At 48.5% G+C, this 22,847-nt stretch overlaps 2 protein-coding genes across 19 annotated transcripts in view; one reads left to right on the top strand and one right to left on the bottom strand.

The window, feature by feature from the left end:
- LOC139059245 (uncharacterized) overlaps positions 1-22,847 on the bottom strand; it is a 349,734-nt gene that overhangs the window by 27,252 nt on the left and 299,635 nt on the right. The window lies entirely within an intron of this gene.
- The window catches only part of LOC139059244 (protein doublesex-like), a 64,589-nt gene that overhangs the window by 21,013 nt on the left and 20,729 nt on the right, over positions 1-22,847 (top strand). For both annotated transcript variants that reach the window (XM_070537397.1, XM_070537396.1), the window contains 2 exons: positions 18,483-18,673; positions 20,621-21,045. In XM_070537397.1, coding sequence (XP_070393498.1) covers positions 18,483-18,673; positions 20,621-21,010 — 581 coding nt within the window. In that variant the 3' untranslated portion in view covers positions 21,011-21,045. The remainder of the gene's footprint in view (positions 1-18,482; positions 18,674-20,620; positions 21,046-22,847) is intronic.

Here is a 22,847-nt window from a genome sequence, read left to right as displayed (position 1 = left end):
CGTATTCGTAAATCTTCATGGTCTTTTTTTTTTCTCGCCTTCTGCATCGAATTTACCGCCTCTGTAGCGTAGACCGCCACCTATTAACAAAGCTAGCAGCGCGAACGGCTACACTTATCAACAAATGGAATTCAGGATCTCCTCTTAATGCATGATAAACGCGCGTGCGTGCGCACGCGCGCATAATTTTTTTTTTCCTAGTATCTGTCCACCTCGCTATGTCGTGTTAACCTTGCAACAACACTCCTTTTGAACATAGCAGCTGGAGGCAAGCTATAAATAACGATACAACTCCTGCGAAGCCCGACTGTCTTAGAGCTGTAATAAATAAATAAATAAATAAACTAGCATTTGTATATGAGCTGAAAGCGGGAGTGTAATATATATATATATATATATATATATATATATATATATATATATATATATATATATATATGTATCGCAAAGAGAAGGCGATCCTTATTTACATCTCTCATCCGCTGCCCTACCCGAACATGTGTCGTCGTGCAAAGGCGCGGGGACATGGGCGAACAAGCTGGCTGGCTGTAATATGCGTGGGAAAGTCGCAAACGCCACAACAGATTTGCATACTTCAAGGAGGAGGGCGTTCACAGCATATTCCGGTGTCCTATCAAATTTTCTGCATTTTATATTTGCAAAATGCTCCATCGTGTTTCCAAGATGGAAGCACGATGCGACTACTGCTCCACAGTCAAACATTTGATCTTTTATTTTTTCTCGTGTTTTATGCAAATTTCACTTACCTCTGAACTTATAAAGTGGGCTGGTTGCTATAACCCTTCTTTGAAGGAGCGTCATACCGGTTGAGCTAACAAAGATACAATAAAGGGAAGCTGTCGAATAGTTGAGCAGATGCAACAGCGGTCACCGAACTCGACAGGATGCATTGCTCGACTGTGACAGCGCTTCGGCGTCTACGCTTCAGCAGTCACGTGAAAAACTTGCTCGCGACAGAATGTTAATGCGAGGTCGTACTTTGCATATGACCTAGAATATCATCATTTCACTCGAAAAAGTAATGTAGAGCTTAAGTTGTGCCTACGGAAGCCGCCAAGACACCGCTTCAGCAAGTGCGAAAATATTGGGAACTGTATAGATGACTTAGAACAGACGTGCCTCCGAACGTCGTCATATCTTTTGCGCTAACTTTCACGAAACGACTTTTACCGTGAAAACTTTATTATGCAGATAAGAATAATCAATGTTATTGTACAGCACTGCACTGTTTCATGCCTGCGACGATATAAAGAGCATTAGTTTAAAATATTGCAAACAAATCACCTACAGGTTATGGAACTGTCAGTGACGTGTTCATGGTGAACAATAGGCGCTGAGTTTTAGATGAGGCACTGAACCTTTATGAGGCAGTGAGCTAGCCCTCAACTTAAAGCATTTGCAATCTAACGTGGAAAAGCAAGAAAACCAGGATAAATGTGAAAAGATTAAAGGAGAATCTCGTCCGAAATGTGCAACAAAGATTTAAAGTGCGTGTGAAAGTAGCAGACAGAATGCTGCTTCCTTGTTCAAGGTAACTCGGCACGTATATATTATTTTTTCTTACGTCGAGAATTTATCGGTGCGAATGTTCTTCATATCCTTACGCGGATACAACACTATTCACCCGAAAACAATTCACGGGATGTATTTCTAATAGATACAGCGTTGACTATGACAGAAGAGAGCTCGAGCCAGTGTTCGTTTTATCGCGTCGTCCTTTCTGTGGTGGTCGTTCTCATTATCCTTCACCGTCACAATATGCTTGTATGGTTATATGTCCGCACATACGTGGTTTTACTGTATGCACACGTGCGCGCCGATATGCGTACACAACACAGGATGCGATGGTGGGGAGTACGACGCAAGGTGTGTACGGTTGCCTCTTGGGATGGCGGCTGATTTCTTTTTTTTTTTCAGCTTGGCAACGCCGAACATTTTTTAGGCTAGCGCACTGCCACAACCAATGTTCTGTAGTTGTGTTTGACCATAGAACATATCCTAACCTATACAAACCTTCTGGACGACAAAGCGTTCATAGAAGAAGAAATACTGAAACCATGGACTCTACTGTCATCCACGCAAAGGGCCACAAAAGCAGTGTTGCATTGTTTGGAAAGCATCTGAGCTCTGCGACCACCTTCGATTGCATGATCAATGCTGTGACGTGTGTGCGCGCATCTTTTGCTATCTCTTTCCCATTTCTGTCCGCATACCCTAGTGTAGGGTAGCAAACCAGGTGTAGCCTGGTTAAACCACCTTGCCTTTCCTTTTCTCCCTCTCTTGATATAGGCGCAGCGCATAATGCATAGCTTTGATCAATTATACATCCTATGCATGTCCAATCGTACGTGACCGCAGGGCTAAGAGGCAACGTCACGCGGAGTCTCCGCAACACCGACTCTTCAAGATGGGGCAGGCTTCCTTAGAGGCCGCCTTGAGACTTTGCAGGAAGCTATGTGGTATTGTATAAGCTGATCTCAAAGTAGCACCCTACCCGGAAGCCATGAAGACGCTTATGCTTTCTTGCGCCAGTCGGGGCTAACACGCCCTCTGACATATGTGCATGTGGACTTGACTCTTCTCGTTAATAATTGGGTTTAGCTGGGGGACCAGGCAGGCTCGAAGCGTATACTTCCTGCTATGTGACTGCACTGTGTCGCAGCCCCGTGTCGCAGAAAACCCGGCGTCGGACGTCGTTTCGGCAAAACAAATTTCCAACCACGCGTACTCAACCACGTAGCAGAGAACAACACTTTTCCGTCTGCTCCCGATAAACTGGCAAAATCTTGCAAAATGACGGACGCAGAAAACAGGGAAAATAAACTGTGCAACTCGCAACACCGCACCAATTATGCAGCGTGCAATGAAGGCACTGTCTACCGTATACCACTGTCATGTAAACGCTTTCATGTAGGACAGTCAGGTCACTGAATTAATGACAGGCTGCGTGAGCACGCGAATAATGTTAAAAATAAGACAGGTGGCTCGTTAGCATTCACTGCGGAGATTGCAGATGCAAACCCAGATTCGACTGGTGCACAATAGCAAGGTGCAAAAATGAAATGACTCGGTTGATAATAGAAGCAGATAATATTTATAAATTAGGAGACAAGTGCATCAGTGAAAAATCAACTGTACTGCCAGCAAAAAAGATGGACTTTTTGAGTCGATGGACCCGTGTGTAAAGCTATTTCTCTGTACATGTGCCGTGTTGTCTCAAGTCTACATAGAAAGCTCATGTTCTTTCAGAAATAAAATTGTAAGTTTGCGCCTTGCGTCTACCGTCGTTCTCTTTTTTGCTCGTGTCCTTTATGCGCAACACTGTACATACTTATGGCATACCAACAGTTCCAAATAGATACCTTAGTGAAGTAAGAATTAATTCGGAACCCTCCACTCAGGCGTCTCTCACAGCCCGTTTGTCCGATTTGAGGCGTTAACTATTAATCGAATCGCATTATCTATTTTGAAGAATAGTTCTGAAAGTTCTGAATTGAGTTAGTTGGTGCCTAACTCAATCATGAACGAAGAACTCAAAAGATGGGACGAAGACGCATTCTTTATTGCCTGTCTGCAGCGTAATATGTAGAACACCTCTGCATGAACGCCTCGTATAACGGAGAATTTTGGAGGCACAGACAAATTCGTTATAAAGGCATTTGACTGTACCTCCTCCGGATACAAGCGCAAAGAAAAACAATATCAACGTTTTTTTTTTTCGTATTCATTGCTGTGCAGCGAAGGGGAGAAGTACACTTATTCTGTGCATTAAGTTTCTTTTTTATGTAGTTTTAGCATAATCTCAATCACAGCCATGTGAAGCAGCTGGTCCTGCACGTAGCAAGACCAGCTTGATTTGTTTATTAACTGCAACAGAAAGCTTCGCTGCTGAACAGCCCGCTATGATGCAAAATCGTAAACTAAAAGGAATAACAAAACAGCACTAGACAAAATAGCAATATTGGCAAAAAACAATCTCAACATGTCTCATTAAATGGCCTTTACGTGACGTAGTAATCGCACGCACGCATACAGCAGAATATAAACGGACAGATTACAAGCACTTGTACCTTGCTTGTGCATTTCCTCTTACAGCGTGTGTGCATGTGCACGTTGGCGCTCACTGTGTCAAGCATGCACCCTGTAGGCCCTTAGCAAGCCCACTTTACGTACCGACAGCATGACACATAATTTGCAAATATGTACAATCACAGTCACTGCATGACTTGCGACTACGTAGGCTGTTCACGCTGAAACGTCGATTTAATAGCAAAAGACATGCCCTTCGGCTTTCTTTAAATAGCCTCTCTCGCGAAAGACACGGTATCTCTTTCACAGCAGGGGCGCAGCGTTCCCCTTGGACGACAGCGCGGAAAGCCAACAACCTGAGTTCGCGCCGTCCTTGAACTAGCAGTGCGCCTTTCGCCGCGCACCTGGCCGCGGTGCGACCGGCTCGTCGCGTGCGTGCTTCACAATCCCTTTGCCCGCCGTGTGAGCAGGGCAGACGCCCGGCGCTTCGCGGACGACGGAATAGCCCGTGCTATTGCGGCAACGGATGCACAGCGGGAAAGGAGGAGGTGTAGAAAGAAGAGGGGTGGGAGGAGGTTGCAACGCGGGGCTACACTGGAAATAGCTGGATAGGTGCACTCGGGCGTGGGCACCGCACCTATGACCGCTTATTTTGACGACGACGACGAGCGTTGTCGTCTTGTTGCTGCTCCAGCCACCTTCGGTGACTGACCGCGGTGACTCCGACGATTTTGGCGCTTCGTGAGGTGAGAAATTGGCCGGTGTAACCGTGGTTGCGGAATAGAGCCAAATTGTGGCCTAGCAATTGCGCTTCCCCCTCCCCTGCCCCATCCTCTCCCCTTTTTCTTCTTTTGCCCGCCGCAGTGATACGGTGAGTCAATTATTCTAGTTCTCTGGGCGGTGACCACGTTATGGTTGCTTATGCCGGTTATCTTTGCATTAAAAAAAGAAGGAAGAAAAACGTTAGGGCATGCCGAGACAATGAGAAGTTGCTGGTTGCCGCGTAGTAACCGCGCTTATCTATAGAGGCTGACTCATGAACACCGGCAAGTTGTGGCACAGATGAAGACAGGAGGTAGGAAGAAAAGGTCGTTTTTGCACTGCTGCATTTGTAATAATCACCATCATCTTCCTTCGTAGTATGTACAGCATGTGCATAAATGAGTGTTTCATCACTTAAACTTACAGGTAGAAACGACCGCACCACATTTTGTCTTCGATACAGCATGGGCGTAAGGACGAGAGCTTTCATTTTCCTTTTTGGAGAATGGACCTGTATATAGTGGGCACGGATTTAACGCGCGTTCTCTCTCTCTCTCTCTCTCTCTCTCTCTCTCTCTGTGCGTGCGTACGTGCGTGCATGCGTGTTTATGTGTGTCCAGTTATTCTCCTGTCACAGAGAGTGGCGGATGAATGTCGAGGGCTGCACGAGAATAGCGCAGACTACAAAATGAGAATACTGCATGCGTTCCGTGAGAAATACCGAGCCTATCCACAAATCCGTCGCCCAGAAAACCGCTGCTTACACATGAAGTGGGTACGTCTCGTTTACGTTTGTGTGCCACATGGCTACGACCGCTGCAGGCGTGCCCTACCCAGACGCCTCTTGGCCTTGAAGGCGAAGGAGCCGAACGTTCGAGCTGCGAACTGTTGCCCCCACTGTGTGTGTTGGGAAATAACGGAGCGCCGTGAGAAATACCGAGCCTGTCCACGAATCCGTCGCATAGCAAACCGCTGCTTACACATGAAGTGTGTACGTCCGTCTGGTTTACATGTGCGTGCCGCATGGCTACGACCTCAGAAGGCGCGCCCTTCCCAGACGCCCCTTGGCCTTGAAGGCGAAGGAGCCGTTCGAGCTGCGCGCACTGCTAACTGTTTGCCCCGCTCCGTATGTTGCGAAATACCGCAGCGTACACATCATCGCAACTCCTGGAATTGACCGCCGGAACGATACAAAGAAACGAGCTCCCGTTAGCCGAGCTTCTTTCTCTCAGAGGTGCTTGCTCGGTGACGCTTCTATCCTATGCTTTTCAATAAGTAAATACTGTTCTTCCTATTCGAAGGGCGTCTTGGAGGTCTGCTATTCGTAACGCCCCCGTTCACGCTGTCACGCCAAGTTAGCGGTGTGGCAGATGAGTTCTAAAAACTTTTTTTGCTGCGGATGGTTGCTACACTGAAAGTGGGGCAGCGTCGCGTCCACGTTAAGTGCTTCTAGGAAATCAATCTGTGCATCAATGAGTGGATCCTAGAGGCCACAGCTACGTACCATCGTCGTATATGTAGGCGTCATGCACTGTTACAATGTATGTGCTTTGTCACAACAAATATATCCTTAATGTTACCACAGACGTTCGTCATTAAATATTGAGGTAAGATTACACCCGAGGGCCGTAACGCAGATGGAGGAATTATATGAAATCAACTATTGCTCAGTAAAATTCTTGGCACAATATACTGGCCGAACCAGTCAAGGACCTTGTGGTGACAAATTAGCTTGAAGAGATATATAGGTTAAAGAGAAGAGGGAGATAAGGACGATAAAAGTCACCTTGTGCTCCATTCCCATCATTCCATTAGTTACCGGAGCTACATACACCCGTAACGAGGTGAGGCAAATCTTTATATGATACCTTTTTTTATGAACAACCGGTCGTTCTAGGTCCTCCTATACATTCTTTAGTCGCATCGAACACGTACACTTATTGATTTCACTTACGTGCTTTGTCTCACTGGTCAGCGTAAGAAGCTACATTCTTTTCAATTTTCGATTAACGGCTACAGTGGATGCTGTTTGCATGCGTATAGCGTTATGCACGGCTAGTGTTCGTGTATCGGCGCTGAATATGATGCGAGGCACCTTGTGCAAGATGCACGTTCGTCATACGGCGACACTTTTTTACCGTGCTTGATATTGTCTTATTTTACTTGGAAGCACTTGTAGTACATAACGAAAGGACATAACCAAAACCTTGTGAATAGCACTGTTCGTTATTCTTTCTTTCTTATTTTTTTTCACGCGTATTCTTCAGACTTAGTCCTGCACGGTAAAAAAAATATGAGAAGAAGAGCTGGTCGATGCAGATCTTTCTTGATAGTCTGGAAACCTGCTTGGGTGACATGAAGAGTGAAAGTGAGAGATGGGAAGAAAAGAGGGAAAGACAGGGAGGTTAGCCATATTAAAGATCAACTGGCTACCCTGTGCCGGCGGCGACTAACCCTCGTATTTAGAAGTGCATCTTAACTTGAATCCCACGCTCGACTTGATTTAAATGACGCCTGCCGTGAACGCATCAAAGGACCCAAGACGCAATGAGCGTCTTGGGCACGTTCACACGATGTGTCATTTATATGAAGTCAAGCATGGGCTTCAAGTTTCTGAATACGAGGGTAAGAGCCGAAAGGGGAGCTAAAATAAGAGAGAAATTAGCGTACCTTGAAGCTATAAAATTGGTCATTACGCTCTGTAAGCGTTATATCGTGACCTACGGAGCTCCAACGCACAGAATGATGCCAACTTAAGAGCAACCTCTAATTGGTCATAAATGCACTACAACCATAAGAACTCTCCTTATTTATTCTTATTTATTTTCTTAAAGTGCCCAAGAACATCTTTACGCCTTAATATTAATATCTGCCTAAAGGAAAGTATGATGCATGATAGTCTGGGCAGATATCCGCGCACAAATAATGCATCGGGGTTCATGATATATATTTTAGCTGTATTTGATTGAAAAACTTATCAACATCTCTCTTTTGAGGGTGTACAATGATGGGCAAGCGATTTCGTCAGATTCAACGCAACATGCTTCGTCACGTTTATGTTATCGCGCGAGATGCGTTCGCGATAACATGGTGTCCCAACATTTCGAATGATACAGCCTAGGAACATGCGAATATTCCAAGCTTTCCAATAACCAATCGATTATTATGTTATTCGCAAACGCGAATATATTTCGAATAGTTTCCAAATAATTTACGTTGCCAACAGTGCACTATGAAGCGTGAAATTTCAGCATAGATAAAGCAAACTTCACCCCTACCCGAGTGGACATAAATAACGAAGTTATGCAGAGTACGCTGCGTCGCCGAGTGATCCAAGTTTTTCCAGCAAAACCGCAATTATTTGCACTCAGATATCGCTCATACATGACGTTCGGCGATGGGCGTTGTTTGGTACTATTTATCATGTTGCAAGTGTGTATTTTCCTGCGCTTGAATCTGAATAAGATCAATGTTGCATCATTATTTGATGTATAGGTGGCACCACACAAATGTGTGTATATCTGTAGCGACTATTCTAACCCGAGAAAAGTTGTTTTTTTCCTCTGTGCAATCGCTGCAGTCACGTGCATTTCCGTTCATGTCTCGAAAACATGCTTAGTCTCGAAGGCTTGCACATTTGATGACAAGCTCGCAAGACTGGCCTTTAACACTTCACTCTGCATGACCACGTGCGCTCCAAAGAATCCTTCTCATTTTGTTATGATGCTCCATTCGAAGTTTCGTTACCGCATTATCAAAGAGAGCGACATAACGTCAGAAACTTGCTTAATGTAGCGAAGGATGAGATGTTCACTTTTTCTTGTATTAATGGTAAAAAAAGGCTGTTCATTATTCGAAAATGTTCGATATTCGGTTCGGTTCGCTTTGGCGTTATTTGATTCGTATTCAACTATGTTTCAAATATTACCATTCGCAACGCCCCTGTTAGCCACATGTAGGAAAATCGGCCTGTGCTTTAAGAGTATGCGCATGAGAACCGATTATGGTATGTTATCGAATTCAACAGTTACCTCAAGGTAACCTATAGTGTATGATGACGCCTCTGCATGTGGGAAACAGCATGATATCCACTTACTTGCCCTCCACGACCTATACGATCGCGCTCGTTGCTGCCACCGCTGCCATGTTCACTCAGCAAACTGCTTACAGTTTAGTCCCAGTCCCTGCCTGCCTGCCAGCGGAAAGTATAAAGTTAGAAGTTAGAACTCGATCTGTGCCAAGATGAAGTTCGCTGATAATGGGAGACACATTTCGACCGATGTACACGCGAAGGTTTAAGTGCGTACGAGGTTTTGTTACAATGTTGTTTGCGGCAAATTGTGACAGGAAACCGAAGACTACTTATCTATTTTCTTTACTGTCTTTCATCCAAGGTATTTCGGTTCTGCGCATTTTTTTTATATATATGTTGTGTGCAGTCGGGAGTTTTTTTTTATTAGCTGCACCAAATTTTTAAAGTTACTTCTTGCAGATAACACAAATCACAGCGCAAATTGTAATCTGCGAATTCTAGCTGGTGAACTTGCAAGGCATAACGGCTTGGAACGAATTTTGAGGATGACGCCGACTTCGACATATGCACCGCCAAAGTTGCGGTAAAAATTCACTTTTGTTCCATTTACGTTTTAAAGAAGACGCTGTTGTCTGCATTGAAGCACGAAAGTAACCGTAACGCCGATGATACATATTAAATGTGCAGTGGCGCTACTCTACAGACGTAGCAGAGTACATATTCGCATACAAACACGGGAAACAAGCTGGAGAGAGAGAGAGAGAAAATGATAAATGAAAGGTGGGGAGGTTAAGCAGGACTGAGCCCCGTTGGCTACCCTACACTGGGGAAAGGGAAAAGGGGACGGAAAGATTAAAAGAAGTGAAAGTCCACTGGGGATATCAGTCGGTCACTCAGTCCGGATCACAGACGCTGACTCAATCCGGTAGCTTTCAAATATCGCAGCAAGCTGGAAATGTGCGTGTCCCGTGTGCGTCTTTCTTCTTAGGTTGTGTCCAATTAATGATCCCAGCACAGGACAAACTAAATCTACTCCGTATAAAAAGGGAGGAGGTGTTCCTTTGCCCCTCTCTCTCTCTTTTACCTGGCTTTTTTACTCTGGAACCCGGCGGAGAAGTGACGCTGAAGAGAAGCGTGGCTGGCCGGAGACACCGGTGAGAGACCAAACCAAACCGGACTGGGCCTACCGGACCCGTCAGTCGTTTGGGACGGAGTTGTTCACGGCGGCGTCTCTCCGCTCGGCTGCCGGCGTAACCTGTTATAACGCAACGCCGACCGGACGCCCGTCTACGTTTGTCGAGGGAGGAATGCGCGCCGAGGAATGCCTGCCTCTGCGCGCGACCAGCCGCATTTCACCCAGACACTCGCACACGCGCGTTTCTTATTCTTGAGTATGTGAAGTGAAAAACGAGCGAAGAGCAAACATTTCGCGGTGCCGCTGGTCTCCAGTGGGTTGGCTGCTCGTGGTGTGTGTAGGCGGACGAAAGTGGGAGGGAGGGGAGGGAGCAGAAGTACAGTTGTCGCATCAGCGAAGTAATGCAAAGAGCAGGCAGGGATTTCAAGCGGAAAACAGGAACAGTATTTTGTACATTATTAATGTTTCTTTTCGCATTCTCGGTAAATTGGGCAGCAGTCACCTTTTAGTCGCTGCCACTGCGAGGTTATTGACCACCCTGCCCTTCTTCCGCCGTCCCCCAGTAGTCTTATCCTTGCCTCCCCTAGAAATCGCATCTTTGCCTAGGAAAGTGGAAGAGCAATGACGCCTCACAAAGAAAGGCCGCTTCGTTTCAATTACATTGCATGTGAGATTATTTTAACTACGTTTCAGAAATTCTTTAGACAGAAAGAGGAAAGGAGGCAGAGAGATTAGCCAGGTGATAGTTGCGATTTCCTAGCTTGTGCTTGGATGGAGGAAACTGGGTAGAAAATTGAGTAAAAAGAAACACAGATACCCCCCATAAAGCATAATAAATAAATAAATAAGAATATAAAACTAGGTAGGACGTTCACATACTAGGCGTCTACACAGCGTTACACAATTCTGCAATTTCTCGGCGACTCCTCGTCGCAAGAATCGCCATGAATGACAGAGATGGCAAATCAGTTCTGCGGCAGCCCTCAAGGTAGAGAAGCTTCGTGAAAGGGAGGTATTGCCATCCACACATGAATAACATGAAGTTACAGTTCCCTTCGTAGCTTGATGCACCTCTTGCGTAGGTGAAAATGTTTCCTTTTCATAGAGATTCTGACGTTAACGAGAAGCTATGAATTATAGCAAGGCTGACGACCTGGCACGCCACTCGAGCTGCTGATTGAGAAATATGATATGCGTACCGATTACATCAAACGGCATGTTTGATCTCTGTATACCCACGGAGAAGCACCTACATTTTGCGTTTGTAGAGCGCCTCGCACGAATGATGCTGTTCCATGGGCCCAAACTGTGTTGCACCTCCGGTGTCCAGTCGCGGTATTATATTATAATCTACCCTACTGAGACTGACTGTCAGACTAGTAACAATTACCGTCATGTATAACGTCTTGCAAGTCATCGCTAATGTTTCACCCAGAAGACATCACAACTATGTCCACTGAATTTCGCACTTCAGGTAGCTCTTGTGGGACGGCAAACGTCTTTGAACCTCAGTAGGCATAGTACAGATGGATTGGTCACGCTATCATACAGAAGCAGAATTCGTGTAAGCACTCGGAGCTGAAGCCTTTTCTTGCGGATGCGGCAGTTGTACTACTTGTTTATTTAAATGATGTTCATTTCTATGAACAGAAATACAAGATCACCTGCGGTAATCTAACTTTTTCATATTTGCGTGATAACATTCGAAACAGTTGTGAGACCACGTGTTCCGTGTTGAAATCCCGCGTAAACAAAGCGGTTTCTCATGATGTGCTTGGTTTAATGCCGCGTTTTCTTTTAACGTATGGGTCTTCAGAACCTTTCTTGGTTTGTCGGAAAATTGAGGCACCTGTTCCGCGCTATTAAAGTTACCTTACGGTGCCTCATGTGCGAAATGAACGGACGAGTAAAACGCAAAAACGTTCGCGCGCGCACGTACACCTTTACGAAAGAGTGCAAGACATTGCGCATGCAAGGTGAGTGCTATAAACGCGAGATGCGAAGCGGGAACGCATTCAGGAAAGTCGAGGGAGGAACAGAGAAAGCTATAAATTAAGGATATAGGCGGCCATAAATACTTGACAGCACGGACTTCGATAGTGTGCTTTATTTTCCCTTCTCGTACGGACAGACTTCTTTGTGACCTTTGCGAGCACGCAAGGAACAAAAGAGCTCACTGCCTTTTCGTGAGTGAAAGTGCTATTCATTTCAAGAAAGTCGGTAAACAGACAAAAACGTAATCATGTAAGCGCGAGCAACTCGAGAAATCCGCGCTTCCGCCACACTGCGTAACGCTTCATAAACAGTAGCGCTGCACCAGTGGTATAGGCGCCATGTTTTCGAATCTCTTTTCGCGCGCGTTCAAAGCACCTTTACGCCGACACCGCGCGCGCGCGCTACGCGCCCGTCCCAGAGAAATGGAGCCGAGACCTCGAAAAAAAAAAAAAGAAAAGGCGTCGCGTCATCCGGCCATTGCCCTCGTGACCGTATACTGCGGACGTCGCCGGCGCCTCCGCCAGGCGGTGTGTGTGTCGTGATGTCTGCGCGATCGAAAACACCGGTCTTCTTTTGTATATTTAGTGCACCCGTCTGGCCGCGGTCTGGTTCGGGGAAAGCCTGGGCCTCCCAGCCCGCCGCAGACGGCTACTACCCTTTCTCTCGCCTGCGGCGCGTCTGTATGGCTACCCTCGCCGCGTCTGCGTCCTTGAGCGTACTGTGTTCATTTCCGCAAGGAGTCACGTGCCAAACCGCCCCCGGGCGCATGCGCCAGCTCCTTTTCTCTCACTGAGCTGAGAGCGCCGCACACGCCAATGAATCTGGGAAAAGTCTCAGTCGGGAGCCCCGGGCAAGTGGCGTTCTTGCCTTCGTCTGCTCGGAGCTTCGCCATTGCCGGAATCTGACATCGCACAATTACAAGCACCTGGGTTCTGCGTACGCTCATGAAGCAGGGACAGTGCGGCTCTCATTTTACCGAAGGACGCGGAAACAAAGTGGGAAGTAGGGGAGAAGGTAATTTGCAAACAGCCCCGAATTGAGCGAGCAAAGGAAATGAAGGAAGGAAGGAAAAAGTGGAGAAGGAAAGGCAGGGAGGTTAACGAAAAGGAAATGAGAGTATCGGTGAGGTTATGGACCTGGGAGCAAGCAGCGCTGGCGAAAACATCTGCGCTTTCACGCGGCCGACGCTGCTCCCTCTCGCTTTTGCCTTTTCGGCCGAGCGGCAAACTTCGCCAGACGTAACCGAAATGGCCGTCTGCCAACCGTATTTGACGTTTGGGCGAGGGGGCGCCCACGGTGGTAATGACCGGCGGCCACGGCACAACACTTCGTTGCGAGGTAGTGTGCGTGCTTTCTTGCTTGCTTGCGTCATTTTTACAGCGAAGCTGTTTATGCGGACCCTGTGCCGTCGTTGTCTGACTTCGGTAAAACTATCATCATTAGCAATAGCTCGAGGTCGTCATCTTCCACAGCTGGCTCGTTGGAGCCCTTCGGCGCTACCGTGCGAACGCGTTCGTACCACTGCTCCCGCGTTTGTCGTCGCCGACTTCTTTTACAGCGAAGCTGTATATCTCTACCGTTCAAGGAAATTTTCGTGTTGCTGTAAGCAAAAAACTCCCCTTACGTGGGCCAATTCCAGGGACAGTGCAATGCCGGGGCGACCCGCGGCGGAGGTGAAGCAGGCGTTAAGCACTCCCAATACGTGGGCCGATCCCGAAGAAAGTGCAATACCGGCACGACCCGCGGCGGATATGGAGCCGGCGTTAAGCACTCCCCATACGTGGGCCGATCCCGAAGATAGCTAGTGCAATACCGGGCCGACCAGCGGCGGATGTGAAGCAGGCGTTAAGCACTCCCCATACGTGGGCCGATCCCGAAGATAGTGAAATGCCGGGCCGACCCGCGGCGGAGCTGAAGCAGGCGTTAAGCAATCCCCCGTACGTGGGCCGATCCCGAAGATAGTGCAATGCCCGGCAAAACCGCGGAGGAAGTGCAGTTCGCCATTATGGGCCCACATACACAACTTCGCTGGTCATCCTTCTTCACAGAGTGAAAGGGCACTGAGATTTTTTTTTTTTCCCCACAGCTCGCTCCGTCGCCGCTCGTCATCACAGTCTTGAATACTACTCCTGTCGTCGTAATGCGGAGGCCGCGTTTACGGGGTATGAGCCGTTGCTTAAGGAGGTATGAGCCATCCATTGTCTTACGTGAGTGAGTGAAAACTTTATTCTAAATGTCCGGCGATTTGGGCGGGGTGGGGCCATTGGCCTAGGTGACGGCCTCGAGTCCTTGGGACTCGCAGGCAGCGATACGCAACTACGCTAGCGGCTGTATCTCTCGGGAGGCGGCCCGCATTCTCCAAATTCAACATGGCAATATTTGCCGCAAAAACGACAGTTTCGTCGTGTGGACCCCTGCCCACACAGACCCTGCGCTCCCGGGAAACGAGAGGGTCCAGGCCGCGGCTCAATGACTTACATGCCGAGTCTTCGAGGTAAGTAAGTCCTACTAAACACTAAACAAGAAACGGGCGGTTACCTGGAGGCAATTGCAGACACACACATATCCGAACCCGGCGATCCTTCACCTCCGCTACCCCGACATTTATTCGTCCGACGATTGTAAAGCATGCGGAGCCAGAGTGACGCTGCAGCACATGCTGTGGGCATGCACCGATAGCGAGCAGCAGGGGTCCCCTACAAACGGGGTATACATGGCAGTCTCGAACCGAGGGGCGCGTTGGGAGGCGGCCCTGCTCAGCCACGACCTCGCTGATCAACTGTGGGCCGTCCGGCACGCCGAGGAAGCCGCCCGTGTGTTACGTGATGGACAGATTTAATTTTGAAGAATCGCTAGCGGCAAGCTGGGCAGATGCTGCAGCATGCTAACCATGCCACCGAGCGAACTCGAGACATCGAACGCAAGTGACTACGGCGGACTGCGGGCATACCGTCGCTAACGTCGTTCTCTCCTTCCCAGTGGTGGGCGTTGAGCCCAATATACGGAGCTTTGAATTGGTTCGGCACGTTCCATCTCAGCTACAACTATGGGAAGGCCACGAGTAGTGCGTACTCCTGAGGAAGAACTTGCCTACCGCGAGCGTCAGCGACAGCTGGCTCGTGAACGGGCTCGTCGTCGTAGGGCCGAGCCCGAGCTGCGCGCCCGAGACGCGGAAACACAGCGGCGGCTTCTGAATGAAGAACCTGGGCTCTGCGAACGGGAAGCTCTAGAACGGCGTCAACGTGGAGAAGCAACCATCCTGAACGGTGGATCGACTACATGTTCGCTTCAAGCGGGAATTCCTGGATCGAGAATTTGGGTCACAGTTCCAAGGTCTCCGACAGGCTCTGCTTCGAGCACAACCTGACGCAACTCAAGTCTGCGCGCAACGGCGTGCAGCGTTCCAAGGCCATTGAAGTCCTAGGGAAGGAATTATCTTCTGCGTCAGTGGAAGAGTTCAGGATCTGCGAGACCTGTGAAGGCTCGTGGATTAGCGGAAAGATGCCTGCTCTTAACGTAACCAGCGGCTGCCTCTATCCCCCCTCCCTCCCACCCCCCTAGAGCGACATGAGGTGATGATGATGACCTAAAGAAGTGAAAGACCCTCGAATGAGGTGAAATAATGGTGAAACAAAAGATTTACAATATAGACTGCTTGTGAAGTTTGACTTGCATGGTGTAACACTCGGTGTAACTAACACAGCTTCGCTGTTCGGCCATCTTCACAGATTGAAAGGGGCAGTGACTCTTTTTTCTTTACGCGGCGGCCTTTAATTAAGCCGGCCCAGCTTATTAGTCCTTTCGCGTGCTGCTAATTTTGTCGGCTCCTTGTCATTCTTCACAAAACTGACCGCAGCCACGGCGAAGCTGGGGGCATGCAAGACTGGTACGCGATGTTCGCTAAGACCCATCGATTTACCGTCGCAATGTGGCACAGAATTATACGGGAGAAAGACGGGGTTCTGCGTGTATAATTTCGTAGCTCAGACTATAGGAATATTGGCGAGCTCGGTTTACCATTATTTTCTGTCTCTTATACAAACAAAAACAAACAGATAAATGACGGAAAAGAGTTACGAGGGGCTGACGTTCCGACATACCTGCGGAGTGCCAGAATAATGCTACTTTATTCATGTTTCTACCGTCTTATATTTCGCGGTTGTCATTTTTTGTGCGCTAGGACACGGTTTTTCTTGCATGGCCTATAAGCGTCGATGGGCAACATGCTTCTACGTTTCCATAATCAACAGTAGGCAGCCCTTTTGGCTTACTCGTAACTGATATCGCTGCTATTGAGCTTCCGAACCTTTTGTTTTCTGCTAATCTATATTATATGTACAACGTAATAAAAAAGACAGGAGAGGGTTGCGGTAGCTTCGGATTTCTTCGAGCGCTCGTTTGTTAAACTCTTGCCTAAATGTCTCGTATCAGCTTACCTAGGCAGTCATTGTACTTATTATAAAATTAGGCGACCGTCACGAGAGATGGTGTGCAGAATACTAGTGCACACGTGCACCAGTGTTTGAACGCGGAAAGGTGGTTAATTTGGATCAAATTATTCTCGTCAACCTTTGCTTTAACAAATATAGACGAATGGGAAGATGGACTACATTAGAGCCGGCTATACCAAGAAACAGATTGGAATCAACGCCAGCTCTTCCAGTTTACTACACGTACACACAACCCAGAGACGGAAACGCATCAAACATTTATTAACAGTGGGAAATAAAAAACAAAAACAAATGAAGGAAAGTTCACCACAAATATAAGTTCGTATGGGGCATCATGATGTCTGCAACAAACCACTAGTTGACACACCCGCACCAATGGTATGTGCAAGTAAAGCTAAAGCAAGCATTTCGTGTGGGCAGAATTCGCAACGAAGGCTACAAACGCGAATAAACTGAAATGATTTCAATTGCCACCCACAAAAGAAAAAAAAAAGAGAATGTCCCACAGTGCAGCCAGAGCAAATCTGCGTTTAGAGCAGCATAACCGTGGATAACTTACTTTGCCTACAAAAAAAGCACCTCTGCCAAAGCAGTTTAACACTTCGCATGAAAAGTACTTGATGTTAAACACATATAGTGCTCCACAAAAGCGTCTGGGGTGTCACAGCACCGGCACTTGGAGGTTGTCCTCTTGCTCACGCTGTTCAATAAGCGATATGCGTAGGCCACCTCCAGTCGTAAACGGTGCAGAATGGTCACGTTTACAAAAAAACTGCAGCTTGAGAGAGAGAGAAAGGCAAAGGAAAGACAGGGAGGTTAACCAGAGAATAGCTCCGGTTGGCCACCCTGTACCGGGGAAGTCACTCGATACAGCACTGAGCTAAAGGTCTGGTATTTCTCAATCTATCGTCCGCAGGTTCTTTGAGCCCTTGAGAAATCCATACTGCAAAATAATTCACACCCCTAAAAACGAACAGTGGTGTAAGTCCGCCTATAATTTACACCCTTACACCCTTTTTTGGCGTAAGGGTGTGAGGTATAGACTGACTTACACCCTTGTTCGATTTTAAGGATGTAAATTATTGTACAGTGCAGGAGCGCCCGTTGGAACCTCTCCAACAAAGGCGACAGAACCGCACCGTCTTACAAAAGGGCCAGTGATAGAGCGACGCGTGGTCAAGCCTGCCGTTTGACTTTGCGACGGTGAAATAGCACTTTCGGTGGCATTCACAACTGGCTTTTGTGACTCCGCTTTATCCACTATTATCGACAGCTAATAGGAAACAAGAAACATGGCTTTCGCTGACCCACTGACGGCTTTCCAACGAACCTCACATTAGCGCGATTCTTTTGTGACACGCAGAGCCACTTTTCCCTGTGATCCTAGAGCATAACTGAAGTCTGAACCACATCAAATGAAATTGTAAAATGTATAACGTGGTCCGACTTGTCGTGGGCCTAGTTCGACAACTCTTCTGCTCGATCGTTCAGGCAAACGACACGATATAATTTGCTGAATGGACTCCATGGATCACCAAAAACTTAGCAAACGTTGACCTAAACAAGTTATGGCGCCTCACATTTAGATACACCTGAATTAGCCTACACTATTCATATTATGAAACCGCTTCTTGGGAAAAACTCACACAGGCTATGCCGCCCCGAGTCAGTCGCTGCACGAACCAGGTACAAAGCCAGGTGCCCTTTTCCCAACAACCTAAGTTATACGACGACCGAACGTTTACAGAATCAGTGCTCAAGACTGGCATTCGCTCGAACGTCGAAGCGCTACATAGTGACTGTTCCACTTTTTGTCTCTACAAACGGGTAAACTAATTCACCAAGTGGCGATTCGAATTACGAGTCGCATTGCGAAACTTTAAAGCCTCCGGGTACGTCAGATGTATGATCCCGGGAGGGCCAGCAACGCAACGCAGCAGTGACTGGGAAAACCACGGTTCTTCGACCAAGAACTTCGAATTGAACGGAGGCATACGTCGAGTGTATGCCTTCGACAGACTACGCATTTCTACGATTACTGTTTATGTGTGCGCAGTGTCTTGCCTACCGGGAGAATCATTCTGGAACACGACGCTGCCGCGGCTGCACGCCAGCAACCTGCGGTTGATGCCACCGCTGGCACCAGCGCACCACCCGGCTGGTCCTCCGCCTACGGTGTTCCCGTCCTTCCCGTTGTCATACCCACCGGGACCCTACGCGGACCCGCACAGGCAACCGACGGCCCATGTAAGTGTACGCTTCTCCTATAGTCTCAAATAGTAAGTGCTGCCACTCGAGTAGCGCATACGCTTGGCCATCTTCTGCTTACATTTTTTTTTTTTGCTTGAAACAAACAGACCAGAAACAGCATTTTAAAAAAAAAGAACAGCGACAGGTGTTGTCGTTTCTGTGCCTTCCTCTTTGTTTGATGAGACCACCAACAACTTAGCTGAATAGTGGCAGCTTTCTTATATTCATTTGGTCTTCTTTGTGCAGAACGTGACCAACGATTCATGTGGAGCTAAATTCGTTTCAATTACGCCATACGCTGAATAGAAAGAAGTTGCAGCTGCGTCAGGACAGCAGTAGCGAGCTGAGTAAATTTCACATAGACGCACTGCCCACCATGTTTAACGCCTTTCTTCCTTGTCTTTTTATATGGTAAAGCCAGTAAGTCCAGCTGACGATCACCACTGTCTTAAAAATTACGCAAAGCAACAATGTCATCAACGCACACTCGGCGTTCTGTAATCTGTGGCACTGTTTCGCAACGCAGTACTGACGTTGAGGTTCTTTACCTTCCATTCCTAACTTATGTGCGCCTCTCTTGTGCCATAGCAGGATATAGCAAGGATGTTCAGCGTCACTCAGTCACTTTGAGCCCGCAGGGTATATGTGCGACAAGGGAGAACAACGTTCGTGATTGACCACTGTCACCGTTACATTCGTCGCCACTGGTAGCACCAGACAAGTTGCGGAAAACGTATAAAATGAAATCCCCACGGAAACTTTTAGAGGAGTCTCTTCTCATAGCATCTAGTGCAGTGCAAGTAGGTGCCAAGAGAAATCAGCATTATTGGCCTTGCTCTTTGACAAGGCGATCACCTCAACCGAGACGTCATCAGTGTGCTAGGTGACGAGCCTTGATTCAGTATATATGCGAGAAGCTCATTAGTGAATGAACCTTTACTTGAGCCTTGACTTGTTAGTTTTGCCACTAGTACTGTTCAGCTCACTTGGGGAAAGGTAGTGGTCACTTACGCTTCAGTTTTCTTTCATTTAGAGCGCACCTCTTAGGCGCCCGTTCCTGCGGCGAGCGTCGATGTCGTACCTCGTAACTGAGCGAACAAGCACAGCGAAAGATGAGAACGAACGCAGAGCTCAGTGGAAGCTGAAAGACGGGGATAGCAAAGAGACCGCGAGGAGGAAAGTGCAGGAGGAGAGTGCAGCGGAACCATGAAGCGAAAAGTGGAGGAGGTGTATGGCGAAAGCGTGAGAAGAAAAGCATAGTGTCGCACAAGAGGGGCTTTGCGGCTTCGATGGCTACGAGATGGCGCCAGAGTAGCGCGCGTCGTCTGTATGGAAACAAAGCGCTGCATGAGCGTAGATCTGTTTGCGGCGGCTGCTGCGAATCGCGCCCACGCGTCACGATTCGCGAGGCAGTCGCGCCACACTTCACTCGTTTTGCAACGCGCCGCACGAGACAGATTGTCCACGCCAGCCAATATATCGCGAAATAGAAACACGTATACTGCTGCGCTCAAGTTTCATGTTAGCGAGTATCGCAATCGTCGGTGAATTTTTTATCTCTTGTAATTGTGGGGCAGGCGATGACCGACCTTAGAGGATGACGACTCATTCCTGCGTCTCCGCACACCCACCTGGTCTGCACACGATAGCTTACTCAGGTGTTAAGCATTGTTCCCCCCAGCACGAACAGGGCGAATTCAGGCGAATGACCAATGCATTCAGAACAGAGGACTAGTACTGACCTGTATCTGTCCTGTACTCTGTTGCGTCCTACGTCTATCCGCGCCGTTTGAACGAAATGAACAGCATCGTTTTTCATTCTACCTTGCAGTCTTGTCACATTCTTTCCAACAGCTAAGCTTCCACATCTTCTGAGCGCCTTCTTTCGGCAGAACTATTTCAAGCGGACGCTTGCTCACACAAAATTTCCTGTGCCCGGCGCAGCCGTCGTTCGCCCTGCCCCCGGCTCCTCCGGCGTCGTACGTGCTGCCGGCAGCCGCGGCACCACCGCACGCGGCCCTGGGCCTGGCCACGCACCTGTACGAGCCACCCGCCGTGGTGGGCAAGCCGCCGCCGCCGCCACCTTCGCTGGCAAGTTTGGTGTCCTCGGCGCCCCTGTACGACGCCGTGGTCGCGGCCAGCGCGAGCAGCGGCGTCGGTCTCGCCGTCGTGGGCGGCGCCACCAGCGGAAGCAGCAGCGGCGGCGCCAGCCGGCTCACGCCCGAGCTGCAGGCGGTTGCGGGCAGTCCAGTGCCGCTGGACTACTCGTCCCAGGCGGCCCTCGGCGAGGAGTACATCGACGTTCAGGGAACCGCCACCGCCGGACACTCCTGAACGTGGCTGCAGCCGCCGGTGCCGCATTTCGACGGGTGCGCCTGCTCTCTACAGTGCTTCTCAAGTTCAGGCTCGCGAACAAGGTGGGGAAGGGGAAGTAAGGCGCCTGGCAGGCTCAGCGTGGATCACGAAATGGCTCGGGAGCTTCGTTTAACGAGCCATGAAGTGAGGTTGCAGTTTGGGCAAATTCGGCGAGGGAGTCGTGTTCTTTTCTACCGTACACAGGAAGGTCCGCCTCGAGGCTGGTGGCATCGACAGGCGTCTACCCACATAACAGGCCTTAACCCTTTAACCGTCACTCACGTACCGGCACGTTTTTGAGTTTCTGTCTTGCCATGTCACCGACGTACCTGTCCTCCACTTCCTTCAGTCCGATGTGCGCAGTAACACGAAGTTGGAGCGCTCCAAGGCAGTTACACCATCTGTTGTGTATTTCTGGAAGCATATTTTCTCATCGCTCTGGGCTTGCGCAGTCTAGGCCCCTTCTTAGGCGTGGTGTCAACGCGCGGAGCTGTAGCCGAAAATGGGAGAGGTGGTTCCTGGACTGTGTGCACCGCTAACCCGGCGATTCTCCGTTCAAATATTCGTGCCCTGGCGCTAGACCACCATTTTTGCATGTTTCTGCCACCTCTCATGCGTCTACAGCACGTGTATTTTTTTTATCTTGATACATCGGCGCTATCGCGGAAGCGTGTGCGTCAGAACAGAACTAGGTAGGGGATAGAAAACGAACATATGAATGTGAGGACGATACTAAAAGTTCATTTGACATTGTCCGTGTCCGTGTCCGTGTGACATTGTCCGTGCATAACCGAAAATAAACCATTGTGTTCGTTTTACAATATCCGAGAAAAACACCCTACACTGGGGGACCGTCACGTTAAAAAAATCCCGACACTAAAATTGTTAAAACCATTCTCAGTTTCTGTAACGTGGTAGACTTAGGTGAAAGACTGACGCTGTACTCGCGCAGCTGTCCTAATGCCACCGCGTTGGGTAGAAAAATAGATTACTTCTCGGTTTAACACCCATACTCGACGGTCCACACTGGACGTCCGGCGCCATCCCGCTATAGCTTGCGCTGGGCCCGTGCAATTGCGATAGAGTAGCGCGTCTTCAGTTCTGCGATGTCCCTTAGTTACGCAAGTTTGTTGCGCCGAAGACCACAACATACGGGTATAGCTTAAGATAGCCTGCTTCATCACGGCTTTTGCGTCCTGACGAGCCTGATTCATTAGGCTAAACTCCAAGGCTGCGCGCGCAAGAATGTCAGCAGCCTCGTTGCCTGCTACGCTACGCCGATACGCGAGGTTAAAAACGAGAGAGAGAGAGAGAGAGAGAAGGGTAGGGAAGTTAACCAAGGACGTGCCCGGTTGGCTAACCTACACTTGGGGAGGAGAAAGATAAAAAAAAATGAATGATATGCAAAATAATAAATAGGCAGACAGCGGGAACACACTCGCAGAGGAATGTTCACTGGTGGTCTCTAGCGTTCGTCCAGTCCTCAACACATCAAGACCGACATTGTCTTCAAGAAGCGCAATAGGGCTTTTGTGGTCTTGCGTTTGTAAGCGTACGTAGGCCAAGGTGCCAAGATTCTTTCCTACGAAAGTGGTCTGTCGTCCCAGCGCTTTAAAACAGCTGGCAGAGCGCATGGTTCAGCGCCGAGGGATGGGCAATGGGACAGAAGATGCCCTAGTACCTCGTCACGTCCACAATAATTACACGTAGTACTGTTGGCCATTCCTATTAAGACCGAATATGCATTCGCAAATGCGATTCCCAACCACATGCGACACAACACAGTTGTTTCGCGACGCTAGAGCCCAGGTAGCAG

This window comes from Dermacentor albipictus, chromosome 4 (genome assembly GCF_038994185.2).
Source record: "Dermacentor albipictus isolate Rhodes 1998 colony chromosome 4, USDA_Dalb.pri_finalv2, whole genome shotgun sequence".
Classification (NCBI taxonomy): domain Eukaryota; kingdom Metazoa; phylum Arthropoda; class Arachnida; order Ixodida; family Ixodidae; genus Dermacentor; species Dermacentor albipictus.
Note: the sequence above shows the minus strand (reverse complement) of the source record. Positions and strands in the feature narration are given on the sequence as shown.